The sequence below is a fragment of the Oncorhynchus mykiss genome, chromosome 3 (genome assembly GCF_057628025.1).
Source record: "Oncorhynchus mykiss isolate SJ-2025 chromosome 3, ASM5762802v1, whole genome shotgun sequence".
NCBI lineage: Eukaryota > Metazoa > Chordata > Actinopteri > Salmoniformes > Salmonidae > Oncorhynchus > Oncorhynchus mykiss.
This window is the reverse complement of record NC_143024.1, coordinates 59,424,157-59,446,166: the sequence shown is the minus strand read 5'-3', so window position 1 is coordinate 59,446,166 and position 22,010 is coordinate 59,424,157. Positions and strand designations below refer to the sequence as shown.

The window sequence follows — 22,010 nt, the reverse complement described above, 5'->3', positions numbered from 1 at the left end:
GTGGGATGGAGATAGACAGAGCAAGTTAGGGGGATATTTGAGAGCGAGGTAATAAAAAAGAAGCTGAACCATATTCTCACAATTCACGCTAACAATGGTCCCCTAAAAGAGGGGGATTTATCCTTATGAGTTTCTGACGAATAGCTTTACCTGCTGCTCCTCTTGGCTCGAGCGCGGGCGTAATAGGCCTCGTACGATTTGGGTTTCAGCTCCAGGGCCTTTGTCGCAAACTCCTCTGCCAAGCCAAAGTCCTGTTGCAAGGGGTAGGGGAGGATCAATATGATTAACCAATGCAAGGAAATAGAAATGCACATTGTCCAGGGGCCCAGCTCTCTCTCTCTTTCTCTGCATCCATCTCCCTGATTGTTTATGGGAGCAAGCTGACAATGACTACAAGCATGCAATCGCTTGTGGACTTCTGCACAGATTATAATTTAGTCTTGAATGGCTCAATCAAACTCACTCAACTGGACAGCTTAATAGCTATAATTTTGGACGGGTAGTAGATAGTATTATTTATTGAATTCAATCTGTTCCTAAGAGCATTGTGTTAGTTTATGTCACGTTTCATCGATCATAGGCCTGGAACACGAATTTAAATTGTATCATGGGGCTTTTAAAGTGCTGTCTAGTACTCCTTAAGGGCAGCCATACTTCTGGTATGTGTATCTTTTCAAATACGTTCATAAACACACAGTACAACAACAGTTTCTTTGACTTCAAGATCTTCCAATGTCCACTTGTAGTGTCATACATGGCCTGATCACATATTGTATATTTTAACAGAGACATTTGGGAACCAATGACCCAGTAAATACAGCACTAGAGAAGGTAAGGAGAGGAGGATCATGGGGAATCTTACGTTGGTTTTCCTGCGACAGCGGGAGAGGTTGAGGTACAGAGACACCCTCAGCTCTTTGAAGGCCTTCAGGTCATCGCCAAACCCTTCTCTGGGGAACTTCCTCAGAGCATACTGGTACCTCTGGGCTGCCTCTTTCATCTTCCCCTTCTGCAGGGAGAGGGAAATGAGGGAGAGGAAGGGAGGGATAGATAGAGGGAGGGAAGGAAAGAGGGCGCGAGAGAGGAAAAGAAGGACGGTCGTCAGATACTCCCCCCCAACCCAACAGCCGTGCCGCAGCAGCTCACACACTCCCTTCCGTCTCTCTCATCAATCACACACAGTTTCCACTCGAGCGGATTGTCCTTATCTGCCATAAAACTCAATCTGTTAAATGCCACGGATCAATCATGGCTCAGAAGGCGAGTGTGGCACAGCACACACCCATTTATCTCTGCTGCGTCGCATTGAGCTGCTCAAAATATGACAGTCATTACGTTGTTTTCTCTCAAGCAAATTAGTGGCTGAGATGTCCTTTTTATACAGTGGCTGAGATGTCCTTTTTATACAGTGGCTGAGATGTCCTTTTTATACAGTGGCTGAGATGTCCTTTTTATACAGTGGCTGAGATGTCCTTTTTATACAGTGGCTGAGATGTCCTTTTTATACAGTGGCTGAGATGTCCTTTTTATACAGTGGCTGAGATGTCCTTTTTATACAGTGGCTGAGATGTCCTTTTTATACAGTGGCTGAGATGTCCTTTTTATACAGTGGCTGAGATGTCCTTTTTATACAGTGGCTGAGATGTCCTTTTTATACAGTGGCTGAGATGTCCTTTTTATACAGTGGCTGAGATATATACAAACACTCCTTTTGATGGCTGATCAATTCAGTGACATCAAGGTATAATTACAGTACTTGCATCAGTCTTTGTTTAGATGTAGCCCATCATAAAATATGATATATATTCCATTCACTCAGAACACACTTGACTGTACATACACATTATACAGTATAATGTCCTTGTTTCGAACCATAAAGTTCAGACTTAAAGGGATACTTCAGGATTTTGGCAATGAGGCCCTTTATCTACTTCTCCAGAGTCAGAGGAACTCGTGGATACCATTTTTATGTCCCTGTGTCAAGTATGAAGTAAGTTGGAGGTAGTTTCCCGAGCCAATGCTAACTGGCGTTAGCGCAATGACTGGAAACTAGTTAGCAACTTCCTACAAACTGCACAGTACATGTAGATTTTTTATTTGATTTTATTCAACCTCTATTTAATCTGTTAACAAATTATTATTTACAGAACCAGGGTCTGTAGTGACGCCTATAGCACTGAGATGCAGTGCCTTAGACCGCAGCGCCTCTTGGGAGCCTCATTGCCAAAATATAAAGGGCCTCATTGCCAAAATCCCAAATTATAATTTTAACAGTGTAATGTTGACTTGATCTCTTTTCCATACCTTGTAAAGCAGGTTGCCCTCCTCCATAAGCTTCTGCAGGAGAATGATGAGGATGTCAGGCTTGGACGTGGCCATAGCCCAGGCTGCATTCCCTGTTGGTCCACACAGACATAGAGAAAGTAGAGTTACACCACTGCCGCTGCCCGACCCACAGACTCTATTCACTAGGAAATTGGTAACAAGGTAAAGTTACCTAAAGATTGTACCTGATCGATCATAAGGCGACGTTCTGTACCCTTAGGGTTACATTGAAGGCAGTTAAGAAGAAGAAAAAAAGGATGAGAGATGGAAGGAATCATGTAAAAAGATGAAAAGCAGAGGAGAATTTGAAACCGCTACAGTTATAAAACGTGATTTATTCATTTTAGACCTTTCCCAGATTAAAGATGGAATTCACAGTAGGGGAAACAACGCCACTGTTCGCCATTGTTGTTTTTGTTTTGTTTGCCGAAGTGGAGGCACATCGCGCAATACGGGGGGGAAACATTGCAGTATATAGAACAGCAGAATATCGCGAGTGCAATTGATGTCTGAGGGAAGAAAACGGTGTTTGTTTTACAATAACTTTTTTGTTATTGGGATATTTTTTATATGAATGCTTCCACTCAGTATTTGAGATCAATTGACACTCTTTACCATGGCACTGAGATTTATTTTAAACTGCAAAAACCCGCACCACTGCACTTTGTATACCAGGGTTGGCTCGCCTTCTCTAGTCACTTCATAGGCTCAGTCACTGATATACTTCTATTTACAAAGCCATTTTGGGTTTACTACCTTTTTATTTGTGCATTTTTATTGTTCAGAAATGTGGTGGGTACTCTCTTTGTTCACTTGACTTTATCCTGCTAACTGTTCCAAATATCCGAACTGAATTTGGTAAAAGGGCTTTTATGTACTCTGCGCCATCGTCTTGGAACGCCTTAGAAAATACTTTTAAACTGGAAGAACTTGTCCCGATTGGTGTTTTTAAATCACTGATGAAGGATTTTGAGGCGGATTCCCTGACCTGTCAATGTTTTTAATTTGCTGTTTTATACTCTTGTGAATTCAATGGTTTTTACTAGATTACTTGTAGTTTTTCATGTTGTCTGTCTGTAATTATTTTGTAATGACTTGGTGCTGCCTATCTTGGCCAGGGCACTCTTGAAAAATAGATTTTAATCTCAATGAGCCCTTCCTGGTTAAATAAAGGTTAAATAAAATAAATAAATACATTTGTTGTTGTATTATCACAAATGAACGTGGCTGGTTCACCATTAAGGATTCCTGCACTGATAATACAAAGTGAGTTTGTCTGTGGATATACTGTACCTATAATTGCATTGATATGAATCCTAATGGGAAAAAATAGTGATTTGCTGGTCGTAACAGTCATTGCGATCATAGAGACTGATAGCTTTGTGTGCTAGGAACAGGCTACATTGCTACCAGAGTAAGGAGAGTGGGTTGAAGATATTGGCCATTAGCTAATTCAGGGAAGGGAGTACCTGGCTGGCCTGCACTGCAGATGTAAAATGAGGCAGATAAGCTCCAGGCCAAGATAGCTCATTGAGTGTCATTTAGGTGATAAGTACCATTCTCAAATTAGCCTGCCGGCATACCGCGGGGAGAAAAGAAAGAGAGAGCGAGAGAGAGAGGGGGAAAGAGAGACACAGAAAGAGAGAGAGACACTACACACACTAGGTGAATGCTGGTAGAAATTGGTTCAGTGCCATTGCCTTGAATTTAGCAGTGAGCATCAATGAAACCAGGAGTTTGTCACCTGATTACATGGATTAGCCTCATTTTAAAGCAACCAAAAGACCGTCCTGTGGTTGGAATAGACGAAAGTGGACACATTAACCGAATGAACATTATTTGCAGACAGACAGACACGGACCATTTGTAACATAGTTAGAGTTCTTAGTTTCTTACCCAGTTTAGCCCCCTTCTTCAGCAGGGTCACCACTACCGATGTGTTCCGACAACCAATCGCCCGGTCCAACGGCCTCATGCCACTGTAGTCCACATGCTCTATCACTGCTCCTCTGTCCACCAGGTAATGGACCTACATACCAGGAACAACACAGTCAAACACACACTCTCTTCCTTAGTCAGAACACACACTCTTAACTCTCCCATAGATATTTGTTAATTCTCAGCAGTGTGCGTCCCATAAGGAGACACAGGACTGTGTTGTGCCTATCTAAGGGGCAGGCCTAGTGAGACAGATTTAGATCGAGCTCAATGACCGTCTCTGTCTGTCTATCTGTCCATCTCTCTCTAATACTCACGATTGACGCGTCGCCGTAGAAGGCGGCCAGGTCCAGTGGAGTCCGTCCATTCTTGTCCGTGTGGTCTATGACCGCACCCTTCTCCACCAGAAACTGCACAACGTTCTTATGTCCTTTCAAACACGCCCAGCTCAGGGGCGTTAACCCTTCTTTGTCCATCGATGTCAACAACGCACCTGGGAGAGACCGAATATTCAACATCTTATTTCTCAAAACCACAGCATATGATCTTCACTCAACAAAACATTTGATATAAAACTAAGTGTGATATGTGGTTATTGAAATTTGAATGCTCTAAATTTGAATTTCATTTGACTTTAGAAAAAAAAGCAGATGTTTGCATCCCAAATGGCAGCCTATTTCCTTAATAGTGCACTACTTTTGAGAGTCTTATGAGCCCTGGTAAAAAGAAGGGTGCCATTTGGGACACAGACCACAGGAGGTTGGAGGCATCTTAATTGGGGAGAATGGACTCCTGGTAATGGCTGGAGCGGAATACGTGGAACGGTATCAAATACATGGTTTCCATGCGTTTGATGCCATTCCATTTACTCTGTTCCAGCCATTATTATGAGCTGTCCTCACCTCCGCAACTTCCACGGACACAGACGTTATCTAGCGTAGCGTCGTGGTAACTCACCCTTTGATAGCAGAAAGTCGGCCGTGCTCAGGTGGCCCTCGCACGCCGCCACCATGAGTAGTGTCCGTCCCTGTTTGTCACTGATGTTCACGTCAGCACCATGCTGCAGCAGCAGCTCTGCAATCTGACACACACACACAGACTTACAGTAAACTCTACTTCCCCAGGGTAAATCGTCATGGTTACTTTGAAGTGTAATTGTAGTTTGAGGCAAGCAGTGTGTGTGTTCCTCACCTGCCAGTGTCCCTGTCTGACAGCACAGAAGAGAGGTGAGACCCCCCTGCGGTTGATCTGCTGCACCATAGCCCCCTGCTCCAGCAGGAAGCCACACACGTCCATCTTCCCCCGGCCCGCCGACACCGTCAGAGCTGATGAGACCAGAAGAGAAGAGATTGGTCAGGACTGGGGTCAGCAAGGGTGAGACCACACACACACACGGCAGGCTATGGTCTGGCTCGCGTGAGACAAAGCTTGCTCCCATTCAAGTTGAAAATATAAAGCATTTAGTTGTACTTTCACTGAGCGCCAACAATTGGACCCAACCACAATATGTATTATTTCCTTCTTGAGAAAAGGGACAACAGAAGTGTCTGAATATGTCAATGGATAATAAGGTGCAATAAAGCTTAATAAACAATACTCTCTGATTGTACATTCATGTGGAATCTTATCTCTTGGAATCGTGTGCTGGGCCTGGTTAGTCATTCCATGATAAAAATAAACACTGACGCAGGAACTGTGGTCAGGAAGTTAGGCTGTTCTCGCTTACACACACACACACACACACACACACACACACACACACACACACACACACACACACACACACACACACACACACACACACACACACACACACACACACACACACACACACACACACACACACACACACACACACACACACACACACACACACACACACACACACACACACACCTCAATGGAATAGGAGAGCAACAGAGACATACACATACTACAGACACAATGTTTGAATAGCCTACTACTGGTTAAGGCACTCATGTTGTTACATTATGTACTGTATATAGGCCTACCATCGATTCAAATAATAGAATGAGGAAAATAGGCTAATGCTTTTATGCAAGTCCTGTTTACAATCAGACAACTATGTTATGTAAGTACGTATTCAACTGGTTAACTTGTTGCCTTAAGCTGTCTGATAGTAGTGTGCCAAGAGTTTCGAGACTTGAGAAGTGACCTCATCTAACGTCTGCATGATAGCAGGTCGAAAACAACGAAAACGGGAAAAAAACTAAATGAGATACCATTAATATGCTGACAGGTTAATTAATAAATCTTTGCCATTTCTGTTTTAATTCAAATTACTATACTGTATGTATGTATTCTATTTTAAAGACCGATGCATGCAAGTATGCTCCAACTAATTTATACGCATAAGATACAGTGACAAACCACACATTTATGATACAACAGTCAATAGGCTCACCTCCTGCTTTGCATTCAGTTGAGCCATGCCAAAACAGACTAATCCTAGCAGTAGTTCGAGGCCCACATTCAGTGGATGCTACACTTTACTGTGGGCTGTGGTAGATTCCGCCAATCTTGGATGAATGTTGGTATCCAAACAAATAAATCCTCAGAGACCACAGAGTGAGGGAGAGAGAGAATAGTGGTGCTTTCTGATTCACCTCAGGAAGATTCAAGACCCAGAGCCACTGTCTCTGTCTGAGTGACATCATCCATCTGGATGTTAGTGTGAGCGGAGGGCTGTTCCATTACGAGCCTGTCTCAGCCGACCACACCCTTCATCTGATCCACTAGCATATCTCTTCAGAGCAGACAGACACCTCCAGACTACTACACAGTACAAATCTCTATGGGGCAGCATTAGCCAAAACGGATTTGAGATCAGCTGGCTTCATGAGTAAAAACTCAAAAGCCCAGAGGATGAAATAATTGATTGTTCTAATGATTGACTCTTTCAGAGATGCATTCGTTTTTTGATCTGTGATTTTAGACTCGATTCTGATGTACACTTATCTGTAGTGGAATGTTAAGGAATGACTAACAGTGGTCTCTGTCTGCATACTACTTTCAAACCCTATAGGAGACCCAGTGGCATTTATCTCTGATCTTCTAAGTACAATTCAATGCATTTTATGTCTCTCTTTGATCTCACAAACATTACTCTTTACTGCACCCATTCCCTTCCTCTCTCTTTCCTTCCCTCCCTTTTTCAGAGCCAGGTATGTTCTGTAATAAGCCACTCAACCTTGTATTTCCTCCTAATCTGCCTCTCCGGCCCACCAACACCGCTGTCCTTAGGGGAGGTGGGACTGTAAATCACAGTCTGATACGCAAACCAAACCTGTAAATAATAGAACACTATGAAAAATCTGGGAACCCAGGCCTGGTATTCATAGCCTACTTTGAAAAGGCTTTTGATAAAGTACGACTCAAATTGATATATAAATGCCTGGAATATTTCAATTCTGGAGAATCTCTTATACAATGGGTTAAAGTTATGTAAAGTAACCTTAGGTGTAAAATAGTAAATAATGGCTACTTCTCAGAAAGTATAAACTGTCAACAGGATTAAACAAGGTTGTCCACTATCGGCATATCTACTTATTATGGCCATTGAAATGTTAGCTATTAGAGTCAGATCCAACAATAATATCAATGTGCTAGAAATCCAGGGCTTAAAAACAAAGGTGTCATTGTACTCTGATGATTCATGTTTTCTTTTAAGTCCACAACTTGGATGCCTCCACAGCCTCATAGAGGATCTAGATACTTTTTCTAACCTCTCTGGATTACAATCAAATGATGATAAATATTCGTGTTGGATCACTTAAAAATGTTTGGGGGATTACCGTGTAGTTTACCAATAGAATGGTCTGACGGTGAAGTGGACATACTCTGTATTTATTTGGGTATTTGGGATGGCAGGTAGCCTAGTGGTTAGAGCGTTGGGCCAGTAATAGAAAGTTAGTAAAAATAGATAAGATCTTGCTCCCATGGTTAGGGGGAAAAAAATCACCCTGATTAACTCTTTAGTCACATGCCCGGTTTACCTATTGGCCTTGCAACTTGTTTTTTAAATTAGATGTAAAAAATATTTAGTTGGAACGGCAAGCCAGACAAAATTAAACAGGCCTATTTATATAATACATATGAATTCAGAGGGCAGAAATGATCCAAACTGGTTCTCTAGCAGATTAGTAAGAATGTCTCACCCCATGTTCAGGAATGGCCTTTCCCCCTTTATTCAGATTACAACCTCTCATTTCGGTTATTTGATAATGAAATCTCCAAAATATCGCTATTTTTAGAACAAGCCATAGAAAGTTGGTTGTAATTTCAGTTTAATCCACCTGAAAAGACAGAACAAATATTACAACAAATATTATAGTTAAACTCAAATATACTCATTTATATAAATTATATCATAAATAGGACTGGTGGAATTATGTCACACATGCATTGAACAAAGATATCTGGAAATATCTGTTCTACCCAAAATTACAACCAACTAATTGCAGCATACATATATATTCCCTACATAGTGCATTACTTTTGAGAAGAACCCTATAGGACCTGGTCAAGTAGGATTTTTAATGAATTTATTTGCAAATTATGGTGGAAAATAATTATTTGGTCAATAACAAAAGTTTATCTCAATGCTTTGTTATATACCCTTTGTTGGCAATGACAGAGGTCAAACGTTTTCTGTAAGTCTTCACAAGGTTTTCACACACTGTTGCTGGTATTTTGGCCCATTCCTCCATGCAGATCTCCTCTAGAGCAGTGATGTTTTGGGGCTGTTGCTGGGCAACAAGGACTTTCAACTCCCTCCAAAGATTTTCTATGGGGTTGAGATCTGGAGACTGGCTAGGCCACTCCAGGACCATGAAATGCTTCTTACTTCTTCTTCTTCTTATATTTTGGTTTCATCTGACCATATGACATTCTCCCAATCTTCTTCTGGATCATCCAAATGCTCTCTAGCAAACTTCAGACGGGCCTGGACATGTGTCCCCCTGCTTAAGCCAGTACGTCTGGCACTGCAGGATTTGAGTCCCTGGCGGCATAGTGTGTTACTGATGGTAGGCTTTGTTACTTTGGTCCCAGCTCTCTGCAGGTCATTCACTAGGTCCCCCTGTGTGGTTTTGGGATTTTAGCTCACCGTTCTTGTGATAATTTTGACCCCACGGGGTGAGATCTTGCGTGGAGCCCCAGATCGAGGGAGATTATCAGTGGTCTTGTATGTCTTCCATTTCCTAATAATTGCTCCCACAGTTGATTTCTTCAAACCAAGCTGCTTACCTATTGCAGATTCAGTCTTCCCAGCCTGGTGCAGGTCTACAATTTTGTTTCTGGTGTCCTTTGACAGCTCTTTGGTCTTGGCCATAGTGGAGTTTGGAGTGTGACTGTTTGAGGTTGTGGACAGGTGTCTTTTATACTGATAACAAGTTCAACCAGGTGGCATTAATACAGGTAACGAGTGGAGGACAGAGGAGCCTCTTAAAGAAGAAGTTACAGGTCTGTGAGAGCCAGAAATCTTGCTTGTTTGTAGGTGACCAAATACTTATTTTCCACCATCATTTGCAAATAAATTCATAAAAAATCCTACAATGTGATTTTCTGGATTTTTTTTCTCTAAATTTGTCTGTCATAGTTGAAGTGTACCTATGATGAAAATTACAGGCCTCTCTCATCTTTTTAAGTGGGAGAACTTGCACAATTGGTGGCTGACTAAATTATTTTTTGCCCCGCTGTATATAGGTAATAGGGTGAAATTTGGGACATACACAGTCCAGAATACCAGAGAGGCCATGACTTTACAGTGTCGTGTGTCAAGGTGCACAGTTTGTAGACATGCACTAGTAGCTAATAATTTATGAAACAGCTGATTCTGAAGGTTTAGATGGAGACCATTGCAAGGCTAACTGGAGAAGCAGGGTGCCAGCTGTAGCATGACATCTGTATCAGTCGGTCAAGGACACCACAGCAACATACGATATCCATCACATGAAGACCTACATCCTGAGTGTGGCAGCATGGGAGTTTCAGTCTATTTCTATGTAGATCTAGATCATTACAAGTTCACTCCACCAGCAGAGAAACTACGGTGTGACATGTCAGCTTGGCATACGTCCTCCCAGCTGTAAATAATGAAACACAACCAAAGACTTATAACACAAACAACTAAACACCACATATATTAAGCACAGCCTGTGAACGTGGAAGATTTTATAAAAAATTAAAGATTCTTGGCATAATTACAGTGGATAAAAAAAACGATATACGGTATGTCACTCGATGTCTCTACTGTATATTTCATGACAATGAGAAGTTGATCTCATCGTTTTACTAAGTAATGTAGAAAATGTCAGGGCTGCCGCCTGACTTTGTCGCTGCATTATTCATTTTTGATATATGTGATACATAATGTAAACAAACCTTCTCTTTTACGGATGGAAACAACCCCCATTTGCAATTTTCTACAGAAACCATAACTTCAGAATAGCTTGAGATATACGCCATGTGATCACAAACATTATACCTCACCGTGTCTATATGTCTTTCCCCTTACCTTTTGCACTGCTGCCGACTTATTCACATATATCAGAAAGCTGCTTTACAGAGAGGGCTAAATGACCTTTTGTCATTCCTAGAAGTAAAACAGTCAGGAGGGAATTTGTTGTTTATTTTTTGCCAACACGGAGCCGTGATCGAATCTCTCTCTATCCAAACAAAGTGCAATGGGCCTATTTGCATAAAGATGTTATTTCTTTCACATATAGAAGAAAAATAAACGCACACCTATTTGGGCGATGTGCTGGCTAGCGGAGTAGAAAACTTGAAAATAAAAGAGAGCATATTTCTTTCACATATGAAATTATATTTCTCAGACAGGTCGTTAACTGAGAGAATTTGTTCAGAGCTGCAGCAATAAATGTCCATTTTCGGGAGGATATTTCACCGGGGTTATTTGTGTCTCACTGAGTTTTCTCCCATATCGCCATACAGGCCTCCAGATTGGGTTAATAAACCCTAAATCAGAATTAATATGAAGGGGTCTGACTGTGATATTGACTCAGTATTTCTAAGACCTAAAAGGTTCTGCTGTCTATATAACGTATCCACGACATTTAAGTATTGATGCTCTTTTCTATAGCTGTGATGGCTCTCCATTGAATTACATTGAATACAACCATTTGAATCATTCTACTAAGGGGTCAGGAGAAGTGCAGAGAAGCGTAACCTCTTTATGTTTTCTAAAATACATATATTCAATGAGTTTAAAGCACCACAGTGCACAAAATAATTAATATTTGCATATCTGCTCAAATACAAAGTGTTGCTTTGAATGAGCCTAGTGCCAGGTGGGTGCAAAGGGCTTTCAAAATGCGTTCATTAAGCGGCTGAGGTGGGTGTTGGAGCGTGTCTCAGGTCGCTGGTGTTGTGCCCGGCGCCATTCGGTCACCTGCAACCTGCTATTGCATTAGCCCGTAATGAATGGGAGTTGAAAGGAGGAACGTGGCTATGATTTAACATCCACTAGGTAAATACATAGAGCTCAGAGGGAAATATTAGATCACAGTTACAGCAGGTGGCACATACCGGATGACTTTGAGAATGAAGGCAAGCATGACTACTATTATTCACAGTAATGGTCATGTCTACAGGAACCAGCCAAGGCTTGTGTGTAAATCTGTTTAAAGGGACCCATACACATCTGCCTACTACTTGTGATAAATTAGTATTTTGTCCTTTACCTCTTGAAAATCAAAACGGTAGTGCAAATTAAATCTTATTTGTCACATGCTTCGTAAACAACAGGTATAGACTACAGTAACAGCGTAAGTAAGCATTTCACTGTCAGTCTACACCTGTTGTTTTCAAAGCATGTGACAAATAAAATGTGATTTGATTTGCACTACCGTCTAACGAAGTAAAAATAAAGTAGGCCTCTATCCTTCTCTAAAACAAAGTAGGTGGTGGGGGTTGGAACAGAAATGTTGGTATGCAGCAGTGTGATGATGTAACAAAGTGCAAAACTTGAAGCAGCAGGTTTTGATTCAAAAATATAAACGTTTTCATCCAAATCTAAAATAACACTGCGGCCCATTTCTCAGCCATAAGAACATGCGGCACTAAGAGGGAAAGCAGCCGTTTCCAGAGATGAAGGCCCATTTCGAATGGATATCTTTGTCTCTAGGATGTAATAAGCCCCAAAGCCCTTCAGCACTTTTTGCTACGAAATGTATTTGCAGAAGTAGCACCAGTTGACAGAAGTAGCACTAAGGAGAATACAGCGGCCCTGGTCAAAAGTAGTGCACTATATAGGGAATAGGGTGTCACTTGGAACAGAGATATCCGCTCTCTCCTAGTCCTAATGGGCTGACCTACATCAGAGCCATCCTCTCCCTCTCCTAGTCCTAATAGGCTGTCCGACATCAGAGCCATCCTCTCCCTCTCCTAGTCCTAATAGGCTGTCCGACATCAGAACCATCCTCTCCCTCTCCTAGTCCTAATGGGCTGACCTACATCAGAGCCATCCTCTCCCTCTCCTAGTCCTAATAGGCTGTCCGACATCAGAGCCATCCTCTCCCTCTCCTAGTCCTAATAGGCTATCCGACATCAGAGCCATCCTCTCCCTCTCCTAGTCCTAATAGGCTATCCGACATCAGAGCCGTCATCTCCCTCTCCTAGTCCTAATAGGCTGTCGGACATCAGAACCATCCTCTCTCTCTCCTAGTCTTAATGGGCTAGGCTACATCAGAGCCATTCTCTCTCTCTCCTAGTCCTAATAGGATGTCCGACATCAGAACCATCCTCTCCCTCTCCTAGTCTTAATAGGCTGACCTACATCAGAGCCATCCTCTCTCTCTCCTAGTCCTAATGGGCTGACCTACATCAGAGCCATCCTCTCCCTCTCCTAGTCCTAATAGGCTGTCCGACATCAGAGCCATCCTCTCCCTCTCCTAGTCCTAATAGGCTATCCGACATCAGAGCCATCCTCTCCCTCTCCTAGTCCTAATAGGCTATCCGACATCAGAGCCATCATCTCCCTCTCCTAGTCCTAATAGGCTGTCGGACATCAGAACCATCCTCTCTCTCTCCTAGTCTTAATGGGCTAGGCTACATCAGAGCCATCCTCTCTCTCTCCTAGTCCTAATAGGATGTCCGACATCAGAACCATCCTCTCCCTCTCCTAGTCTTAATAGGCTGACCTACATCAGAGCCATCCTCTCTCTCTCCTAGTCCTAATGGGCAGACCTACATCAGAGCCATCCTCTCCCTCTCCTAGTCCTAATAGGCTGTCCGACATCAGAGCCATCCTCTCCCTCTCCTAGTCCTAATAGGCTATCCGACATCAGAGCCATCCTCTCCCTCTCCTAGTCCTAATAGGCTGTCCGACATTAGAACCATCCTCTCTCTCTCCTAGTCCTAATAGGCTGTCCTACATCAGAGCCATCCTCTCTCTCTCCTAGTCCTAATGCCAAGAGTGTGCAAAGCTGTCATCAAGGCAAAGGTTGGCTATTTGAAGAATCTCAAATATAAAATATATTTTGATGTGTTTAACACTTTTTTGGTTACTACATGATTCCATGTGTTATTTCATAGTTTTGATGTCTTCACTATTATTCTACAATGTAGAACATAGTAAAAATAAAGAAAAACCCTTGAATGAGTAGGTGTTATAAAACTTTTGACTGGTTGTGTACATCAGAACCATTTATTACTGCTAGGCTGCACCAGGCTGACATTCTACTGAGGCCACTGAGAGTCTAGTGTTCACATTCTCTCTCACCGTTAGATTGTGTGCTCTAAACCATACATATGAAATGAGCTGCACAAATGATGAGGAGTTGGGAACTTCTGTCCCATTTCATTGCAGTTCTGGTCTAGATCACTAGGCTTTCTAAGCAACAGTTGGTCATCATGATCATATACAATGGGTTTCTTTCATGTTGGGCCAAACAAGCGAAGTTCTGCTACTGTGAAAAAGTCTGAGAGACATCTGATAGACAGACACACACAGATCCCTGTCTGTGCTGGTGTACTCCAATTTTTTAACAGACTACCACAGATAAGAGAATGCTGGAGTCAGTTATCTCCACTCTGTCTCTGTTTATCTCCAGTGTGCAGCTTTCCACAAAAGGCAATGATGATAACAAAAACAACAATAATAATTTCTAAAAACCTGTCTTGGTGTTGTCTACATTCCAAATGGCACTATATTCCCTATGGGCCCTAGTCAAAAGTAGTGCACTATTAAAGGGATAGGGTGTCATTTGGGACTCAGGTAGGGTGCCATTTGGGACTGAGTCAAAGAATACCCTTAAGAGATGTGTTTACTCATTCAGTACACAGAGATGCTGTACCAACACGAATAGTGATGGTACTGGTAAGTGGTAATGTTTATCAGCATGGGGGTACTGTTATTGTGGCAAATGTTTAAAACCCATCCCAATTTGAATACTTTCATACCCAAGGGCCTCATCTTTGATTTATATCAAAACACAATGTTCCCCACAGACACATTTGTTTTGTTCAGCATTTATATGACAACCCTGGTGACTCACAGAAATGACAACAGAACCATGATTTTAGGATGCGTGCCAAATGGCACCCTATTCCCTAAAAAGTGTACGACTTTAGAACAGGACCCATAGGGCTCTGGTCAAACGTAGAGCTATGTAGGAAATAGGGTACTACTTTGGACTCATGCTTTTAGACTTTTGTTCCCGGCTCCATTTGGCTTCCTGCACCATTTACAGGATCAATCCTAAATTGCTTTGACTGGTCATTAACAACTCATGTCTCTTTCACCCCCCCCCCCCCATTCCAGCAGCTCCATAGCTCTCCTGCTTTTCCTCTCTCAACTGTTGCTTTTGTCAGATGGGTCCCAACTTTCCTGCCTCTTCCAAAAGAGGTCTTGCATATAATTTTTAAGTGGCCACTAGGTACATTGTACCTCTCCCAATATCAACCGTTTCTCTGTATTACCACTGGGACTTTAATACTGTCCAACAAAAAGACTGTAATAATTCTCCGCAGTGCTTTATGATCAATGGTTCGTTTCAGGTCGAAACTGAAGCTCTGGCGACACTTCCAGTAAGAAGAACATATGAGTAGGTGTGTGATAATGGTTGAAACACAGGACAAAACATGAGGGCAAACGGCTTGACATGACCTAAATGGACAATGTATTACACTGATGACTTAGTGCTTTGACTGCTCTTGCTGGGAGCGATGCCGGTAATTCTGCTCTAAAGTAGAAATTCACTCAGTAAGCACCACAGGATGGCCTGATGGCTCTCCATCCAGATAAAGGACCAAATGACCAAAGCAGGGACGCTTTTAAAGCGTCTTTCCGCTAAGCAGAAACTAAGTTCTCACTGCCACTGTTTCGGTACAAATCTAAGAGATGGGGCTGGAGAAATGCAACCACTCTCAAATTCATTGACAGTCCATGACATCTAAATGAAAGTTTTAACCATGTTTTGAAGCTATACAGTTTGTTTACATTTACTTTGTTTTACAAATAGAGTTAAACTGTTAACTTAAAATTACACAACGACTAGGTTCCAGTTTAACCACGTTTACTAAACCGTATTTCCACAATGCATGGTTGCCATTGTACTCATGCCAGGTCCATCAACAGTGAGACTACCACGCAGGTAAAACAATAACAGAGTGATACATTAGCACTGTAATAACAGAAATATAGGGATACGTAAAACATGAATTTAACAATCTCCCACTTCTTTAAAGACAAATCAAATAATTAAATGTCCCAAGTATTATTTAAGTTACCCATTACAAATGGGTTGTGTGACAAAGATTTTATTTGTATTACTCAAGCTGCCACAAGACCGAATCCTCTCTTTTTAGTCAGACAGTCAGCAAGCTGTCCCTTTGTGGCCGACCACAGAATCCACTGGATTCTCTGTGCTTGAATAAGTTCCTTGATGCTGCTAATCTCAAGACAAAGTATTTTCTCTGTGACAGACTTGGTTGACTTGACAGCATCATCTATGGAGTAGTTGTCAGTGACACAAACTACAGGTAGAATGTGCAGTTTTGTTCCACCAGTGGTAAGCTCTGAGAACAGAGTTGTCAGAAAGATGGAGTCGTCAATTCCATCCGCAAGAGCAAGGGTTTCCCCAGCAAGTGTGTTTCAGACAACCCTTCTGATCCTTTTTGACTGCCTTCACCCATTAACACGATTAGATGTCCACCTTGTGTGCCTCCATCTGTAAGGTTCCCTAGCGAAGCATCACTGAAGACAACTAGTTTCAGAGAGTCATCTTTTACAACATGCTGAAACTTTAGAGTCACATGTCATGATTTCAGTTCACAAACAACTTTGTTTGCCTCATGAATGTACAGTGTACAGTGGCGTGTTTTGTGTTTGATGCCAGGTTGCAGCCATCCAACATTACATCAGGTCAACTCTGTCTAGCAACCCATAGAATATGACCTATCTTTGACCTCAATTGATCAGCTTCAATTCCACAGAGAGGGGAATTCCTTTCTACGGCTCTTGAAGAATCCATGTGGATGGGTTGAAGATTATTGACATAGCTTTCCTGTTGAGTCAGTATTGTTCCGTCAACGGTAATAAACTCTATGCCAACATAACAAAAATTATCATGCTCCTCACGGCCGACCTGGAAAACAGCTTTGAGGTGTGGAATCACAGTTGTAGCAAAGGTTTGTGGGCCACCCCAGATGAAGTCATCAACATGACAGGCAAGTACAGTCACATTGTAGTCTTGATCAAGCCAATAGAAGACTGCAGGATCCACTTGTGACTTTTTTCCACCTGTACTCAGCATTGTTTGCTTTGACTTTGTTGTAACAGAAAAGTGATGCATCTTCCAAGACATACACACAGTTTTTTAGTTTCCAGTGTTCATTCGCTCTTAGCTTCAGGCGGAGGTCGGACGTGAATGTCACTTGACAGCTCTGTTCCCTGCAAAATTTCTGAATTGATGTTTCCATTTTCTCTGGCAGATCACTGTCATCAGCAATCTGGGTGACTCTGAGGCGCATGTCGGTCATGTCTGAGTCTTTTGGGAGTTGTTTAGCAGCCAGTTCCTCAAAACCTCTAGCCAAGCTTTTGCTTCTAATCCAGTTAAGGATTCTTTAAGGGTATACACCCACCTTGTTGAGATACATTTTGGCTAATGTCTTGGACTTCCTCAAACACTCAAATTTTCCTCCAATTACTGAGCTCCTCTAGTTTAGCTGAGTCAAATTACATGTATTTTATTTCAAGTAAATCATCATTTTGGATGTCATTGTTTTTCTCGATTTTCCATTGGTTCAATTCTGAGATTATCTACAAGTGACAGGTCAGCTGACTCTGTTGTACCAGAAAGTGTAGCTCGTTCAGAGTACTGCAAGTTGTACCCGTTCTGGTGTTTTCCTTTGGCTTTTGCTACTCGTCCAATGACGGTTGCTGTGTGTGGAATACCACTTTCCCTATCCATGAACAGTTGAAGTCGGACATTTACATACACCTTAGCCAAATACATTTACACTCAGTTTTCCACAATTCCTGACATTTAATCCAAGTAAAAATTCCCTGTCTTAGGTCAATTAGGTACACCACTTTATTTTAAGAATGTGAAATGTCAAAATAATAGTAGAGAGAATTATTTATTTCATCACATTCCCAGTGGGTCAAAAGTTTACATACACTCAATTAGTATTTGGTAGCATTGCCTTTAAATTGTTTAACTTGGGTCAAACGTTTTGGGTAGCCTTCCACAATAAGTTGGGTGAATTGTGGCCCATTCCTGCTGACAGAGCTGGTGTAACTGAGTCAGGTTTGTAGGCCTCCTTGCTCGCACACACTTTTTCAGTTCAGCCCACACATTTTTGATAGGATGGAGGTCAGGGCTTTGTGATGGCCACTCCAATACCTTGACTTTGCTGTCCTTAAGTCATTTTGCCACAACTTTGGAAGTATGGTTGGGGTCATTGTCCATTTGGAAGACCCATTTGCGACTAAGCTTTAACTTCCTGACTGATGTCTTGAGATGTTGCTTGACTGTATCCACGTAATTTTCCGTCCTCATGATGACATCTATTTGTGAACTGCACCAGTCCCTTCTGCAGCAAAGCACCCCCACAACATGATGCTGCCACACCCGTGCTTCACGGTTGGGATGGTGTTCTTCGGCTTGCAAGCATCCCCATTTTTCCTCCAAACATAACGATGGTCATTATGGCCAAACAGTTCTGTTTTTGTTTCATAAGCCCAGAGGACATTTCTCAAAAAAGTACGATCTTTGTCCCTATGTGCAGTTGAAAACCGTAGTCTGGCTTTTTTCTGGCGATTTTGGAGCAGTGGCTTCTTCCTTGCTGAGCGGCCTTTCAGGTGTTGTCGATATAGGACTCGTTTTACTGTGGATATAGATACTTTGTACCTGTGTCCTCCAGCATTTTTACAAGGTCTTTTGCTGTTGTTCTGGGATTGATTTGCACTTTTTTTCGAACCAAAGTACGTTCATCTCTAGGAGACAGAACATGTCTCCTTCCTGAGCAGTATGACGGCTGCGTGATCCCATGGTGTTTATACTTGTGTACTATTGTTTGTACAGATGAACGTGGCACCTTCAGGCGTTTGGAAATTGCTCCCAAGGATGAACCAGACTTGTGGAGGTCTACAATTTATTTTCTGAGGTCTTGGCTGATTTCTTTTGATTTTCCCATGATGTCAAGCAAAGATTTGAAGGTAGGCCATGAAATACATCCCCAGGTACAGCCTCAATTGACGCAAATTATGTCAGTTAGCCTATCAGAAGCTTCTAAAGCCGTGACATAATTTTCTGGAATTTTCCAAGCTGCTTAAAGGCACAGTCAACTTAGTGTGTGTAAACTTCTGACCCACTGGAATTGTGATACAGTTAATTATAAGTGAAATAATATGACGGAAAAATTACTTGTGTCATGCACACAGTAGATGTCCTAACCGACTTGCCAAAACTATAACCGACTTGCCAAAACTATAGTTTATTAACAATAAATTTGTGTAGTGTTTGAAAAATCTTGAGTGATACACCCTGTCAATGGTGCCTCCGTTCCTCACAAATATCACCACACCATCTAGGCCAATGACTACTCGAGGTCCTTTCCACTCTTGACAGTCAACTCGTTTGTAGTACACTCATCGGTGGATTGAAACTGTTTATGCAGAGCCCTGTGACTTCCCTCTCAACAACCTGCTTCAGTGAACGCTTTTCTCACTGCTGGTACTACTGAAAGGTGCTGTCCCACCCATGCACTCACACTGGTCCCTTCTAGTGCTGGTGGCTTGTCAACCAGTACAAAGCAGTGGTGTAAAGTACTTCAGTAAAAATACTTTAATGTACTACTTAAGTAGTTTTTTGGGGTATCTGTACTTAATTATTTATATTTTTGCCAACTTTTACTTTTACTCCACTACATTCCAAAATAAAATAATGTACTTTTTACTCCTTACATTTTCCCTGACACCCAAAAGTACTAGTTACATTCTGAATACTTAGCAGGACAGGACATTGAACATCCCTGGTCATCCCTATTGCCTCTGATCTGGCAGACTCACTAAACACAAATGCTTTGTTTGTAAATTATGTCTGAGTGTTGAAATGTGCCCCATGGCTATCGTTCAATCAAAAAAAACATGAAAATTGTGCCGTCTGGTTTGCTTAATATAAGGAATGTGAAATTATTTATACGTTTACTTTTGTTCAAGTATATTTTAGTGATTACATTTACTTTTGATACTTAAGTATTTTTAAAACCAAATACTTTTAGACTTTTACTCAAGTAGTATTTTAATGGGTGACTTTCACTTTTACTTGAGTCATTATATTTGAAGGTATATTTACTTTTACCACCACTGGTACAGAGAAAGATTAGAGTTCTGCCCGAACACTAGTTGGTACAGGCTGTAGCCATGAACATTGTGCATTTCATTTTTTTGCCATCAAAGCCCAATCTAGGGCTGTTTTCCAGTCACATTCATTGTCTTTCTTCACTTTCAGCATAATCTCTGTGAGTGTTTGATTATGTCTCTCCAGAAGTCCATTGCTCCATGGACTGTATGCAGCAGTTGTCTTTACTTTCATGTTGAATTTCTCAGCCATTTCTCTTATTTCATTATTATTGAATTCTCCTCCATTGTCACTGTACAACTTCTGGAGCGGGCCATGCACACTTATCCAGGAATGAATGAAGTGCTTGACGATTTGACTGGGTTTCTTTGTATTCACAATGCTTCCTCCACTGAAGGGTGTGAAGTGGTCAATGACGTGAAGGTACCACACACTTGGTCTTAACTCATGTTAAGCCACTGTTTCATTGTACTTGGAGGCCAGTGGCAAACCAACAGCTGGTCTGGGCTTAGGTTTGCTGTATTTCTGGCATGTCTCACAACTGTTAACTATCTGCCGTAAAATGTAAATACTCTCATTATCATTATTCCCAGAACTGCTGAGTACTTTCTGAAGTCTGTCAACTGTAGCATGTCCAAACTGTTTGTGAAGTTTTATCAATACGTTGTGTTTTTCCTCTGTGTTCATGTTCTCTGTGACTGTAAGAATCTCCATGTGCTCTGTGTCCGTCATAATCTCATTTTTTACATGTACACTGTGTGATGTCTTGTCTAAAATGTTTACACAATACTGGGCTGAGGTAGTAAGTTCAAGGGTTATATAAAAATCACTGCCTTGTCATTTTTTATGTCTAGTACAGCCCCTGCCTTCTTGAGGGAAGCTTTGCTTAATAGTAAGGGGATATCTGCAGGGACCACGTCTGTTTCAATGTGACACTTCGTCTGACCAATTTTTGCTGGTATCTTGCCTCTTGGTCGATTGGAAGATTCTTCCATTTCCAAATTTGAAAGCTCTGTTGCTTGGTGTGTCAGTCAGTGTAATGTTACACTGCTCTAGCTCTGTGTTTACATTTTCTTCTGTTACTCGTTCATTTTTATGAGGACGGTCTATAAACTACTGGTAAGTGCTTTGACAGATTGCACATTTTGATCTCTTCCATACCTGTCCAGTGGATTTATGCCTTGGCAATGGCACCCTTGTCTGGTTGTCTTGAGACTTGTGGTGCCTTTTCTCTGCTGCTCAGTGTAATATGCTGCGTCACTCACTTGCATTCCATCTGTTATTGGCGCGACAATTCAGCACTAAATGTACTTTTAGTGCCGACTTCATAGATGCAAAAGTCCCTACCAGCCAGACAGGCAGTATCTAGCAACTTGGGCTCCCGAGTGACGCAGCGGTCTAAGGCACTGCATCTAAGTGCAGAGGCGTTACTACAGACCCTGGTTAGATTCCAGGCTGTATCACATCCTGCCGTGAAGAGGACACGACAAAACATTTTCCCCCTCAGGAGACCTTCAAAGATTTGGCATGGGTCCCCAGATCCTCAAAAGGTTCTACAGCTGCACCATAGAGAGCATCCTGACCGGTTGCATCAAATCAAATCTTATTTGTCACATGTGCCGAATACAACAGGTGTAGGACCTTACAGTGAAATTCTTACTTACAAGCCATTAAGCAACGATGCAGTTGTGGCTTTGGACTAGAAGCTGTTTCAAAACCTCTTGGACCTCGACTTTGCGCTCTGGTACCGCTTGCTGTGCTGTAGCAGAGAGAACAGTCTATGACTAGGGTGGCTGGAGTCTATGACAATTTTTAGGGCCTTCCTCTGACACCGCCTGGAATAGAGGCCCTGGATGACAGGAAGCTTGGCCCCGGTTATGTACTGGGCTGTACGCACTA

The 22,010-nt window shown here is 42.0% G+C and overlaps 1 protein-coding gene across 8 annotated transcripts in view; it reads right to left on the bottom strand.

Annotated features, from left to right (window-relative positions):
• The window catches only part of LOC110520058 (protein TANC1), a 285,120-nt gene that overhangs the window by 2,805 nt on the left and 260,305 nt on the right, over nt 1-22,010 (bottom strand). For 7 of the 8 annotated variants that reach the window (XM_021597049.3, XM_021597046.3, XM_090229688.1 and 4 more), the window contains 7 exons: nt 5,455-5,588; nt 5,221-5,344; nt 4,581-4,756; nt 4,222-4,354; nt 2,305-2,396; nt 863-1,009; nt 151-251 (listed from right to left, as the gene is read on the bottom strand). In XM_021597049.3, coding sequence (XP_021452724.3) covers nt 151-251; nt 863-1,009; nt 2,305-2,396; nt 4,222-4,354; nt 4,581-4,756; nt 5,221-5,344; nt 5,455-5,588 — 907 coding nt within the window. Of the gene's footprint in view, nt 1-150; nt 252-862; nt 1,010-2,304; nt 2,397-2,510; nt 2,541-4,221; nt 4,355-4,580; nt 4,757-5,220; nt 5,345-5,454; nt 5,589-22,010 lie in introns of all 8 variants that reach the window. The other variant, XM_021597043.3, reaches the window with a different exon arrangement.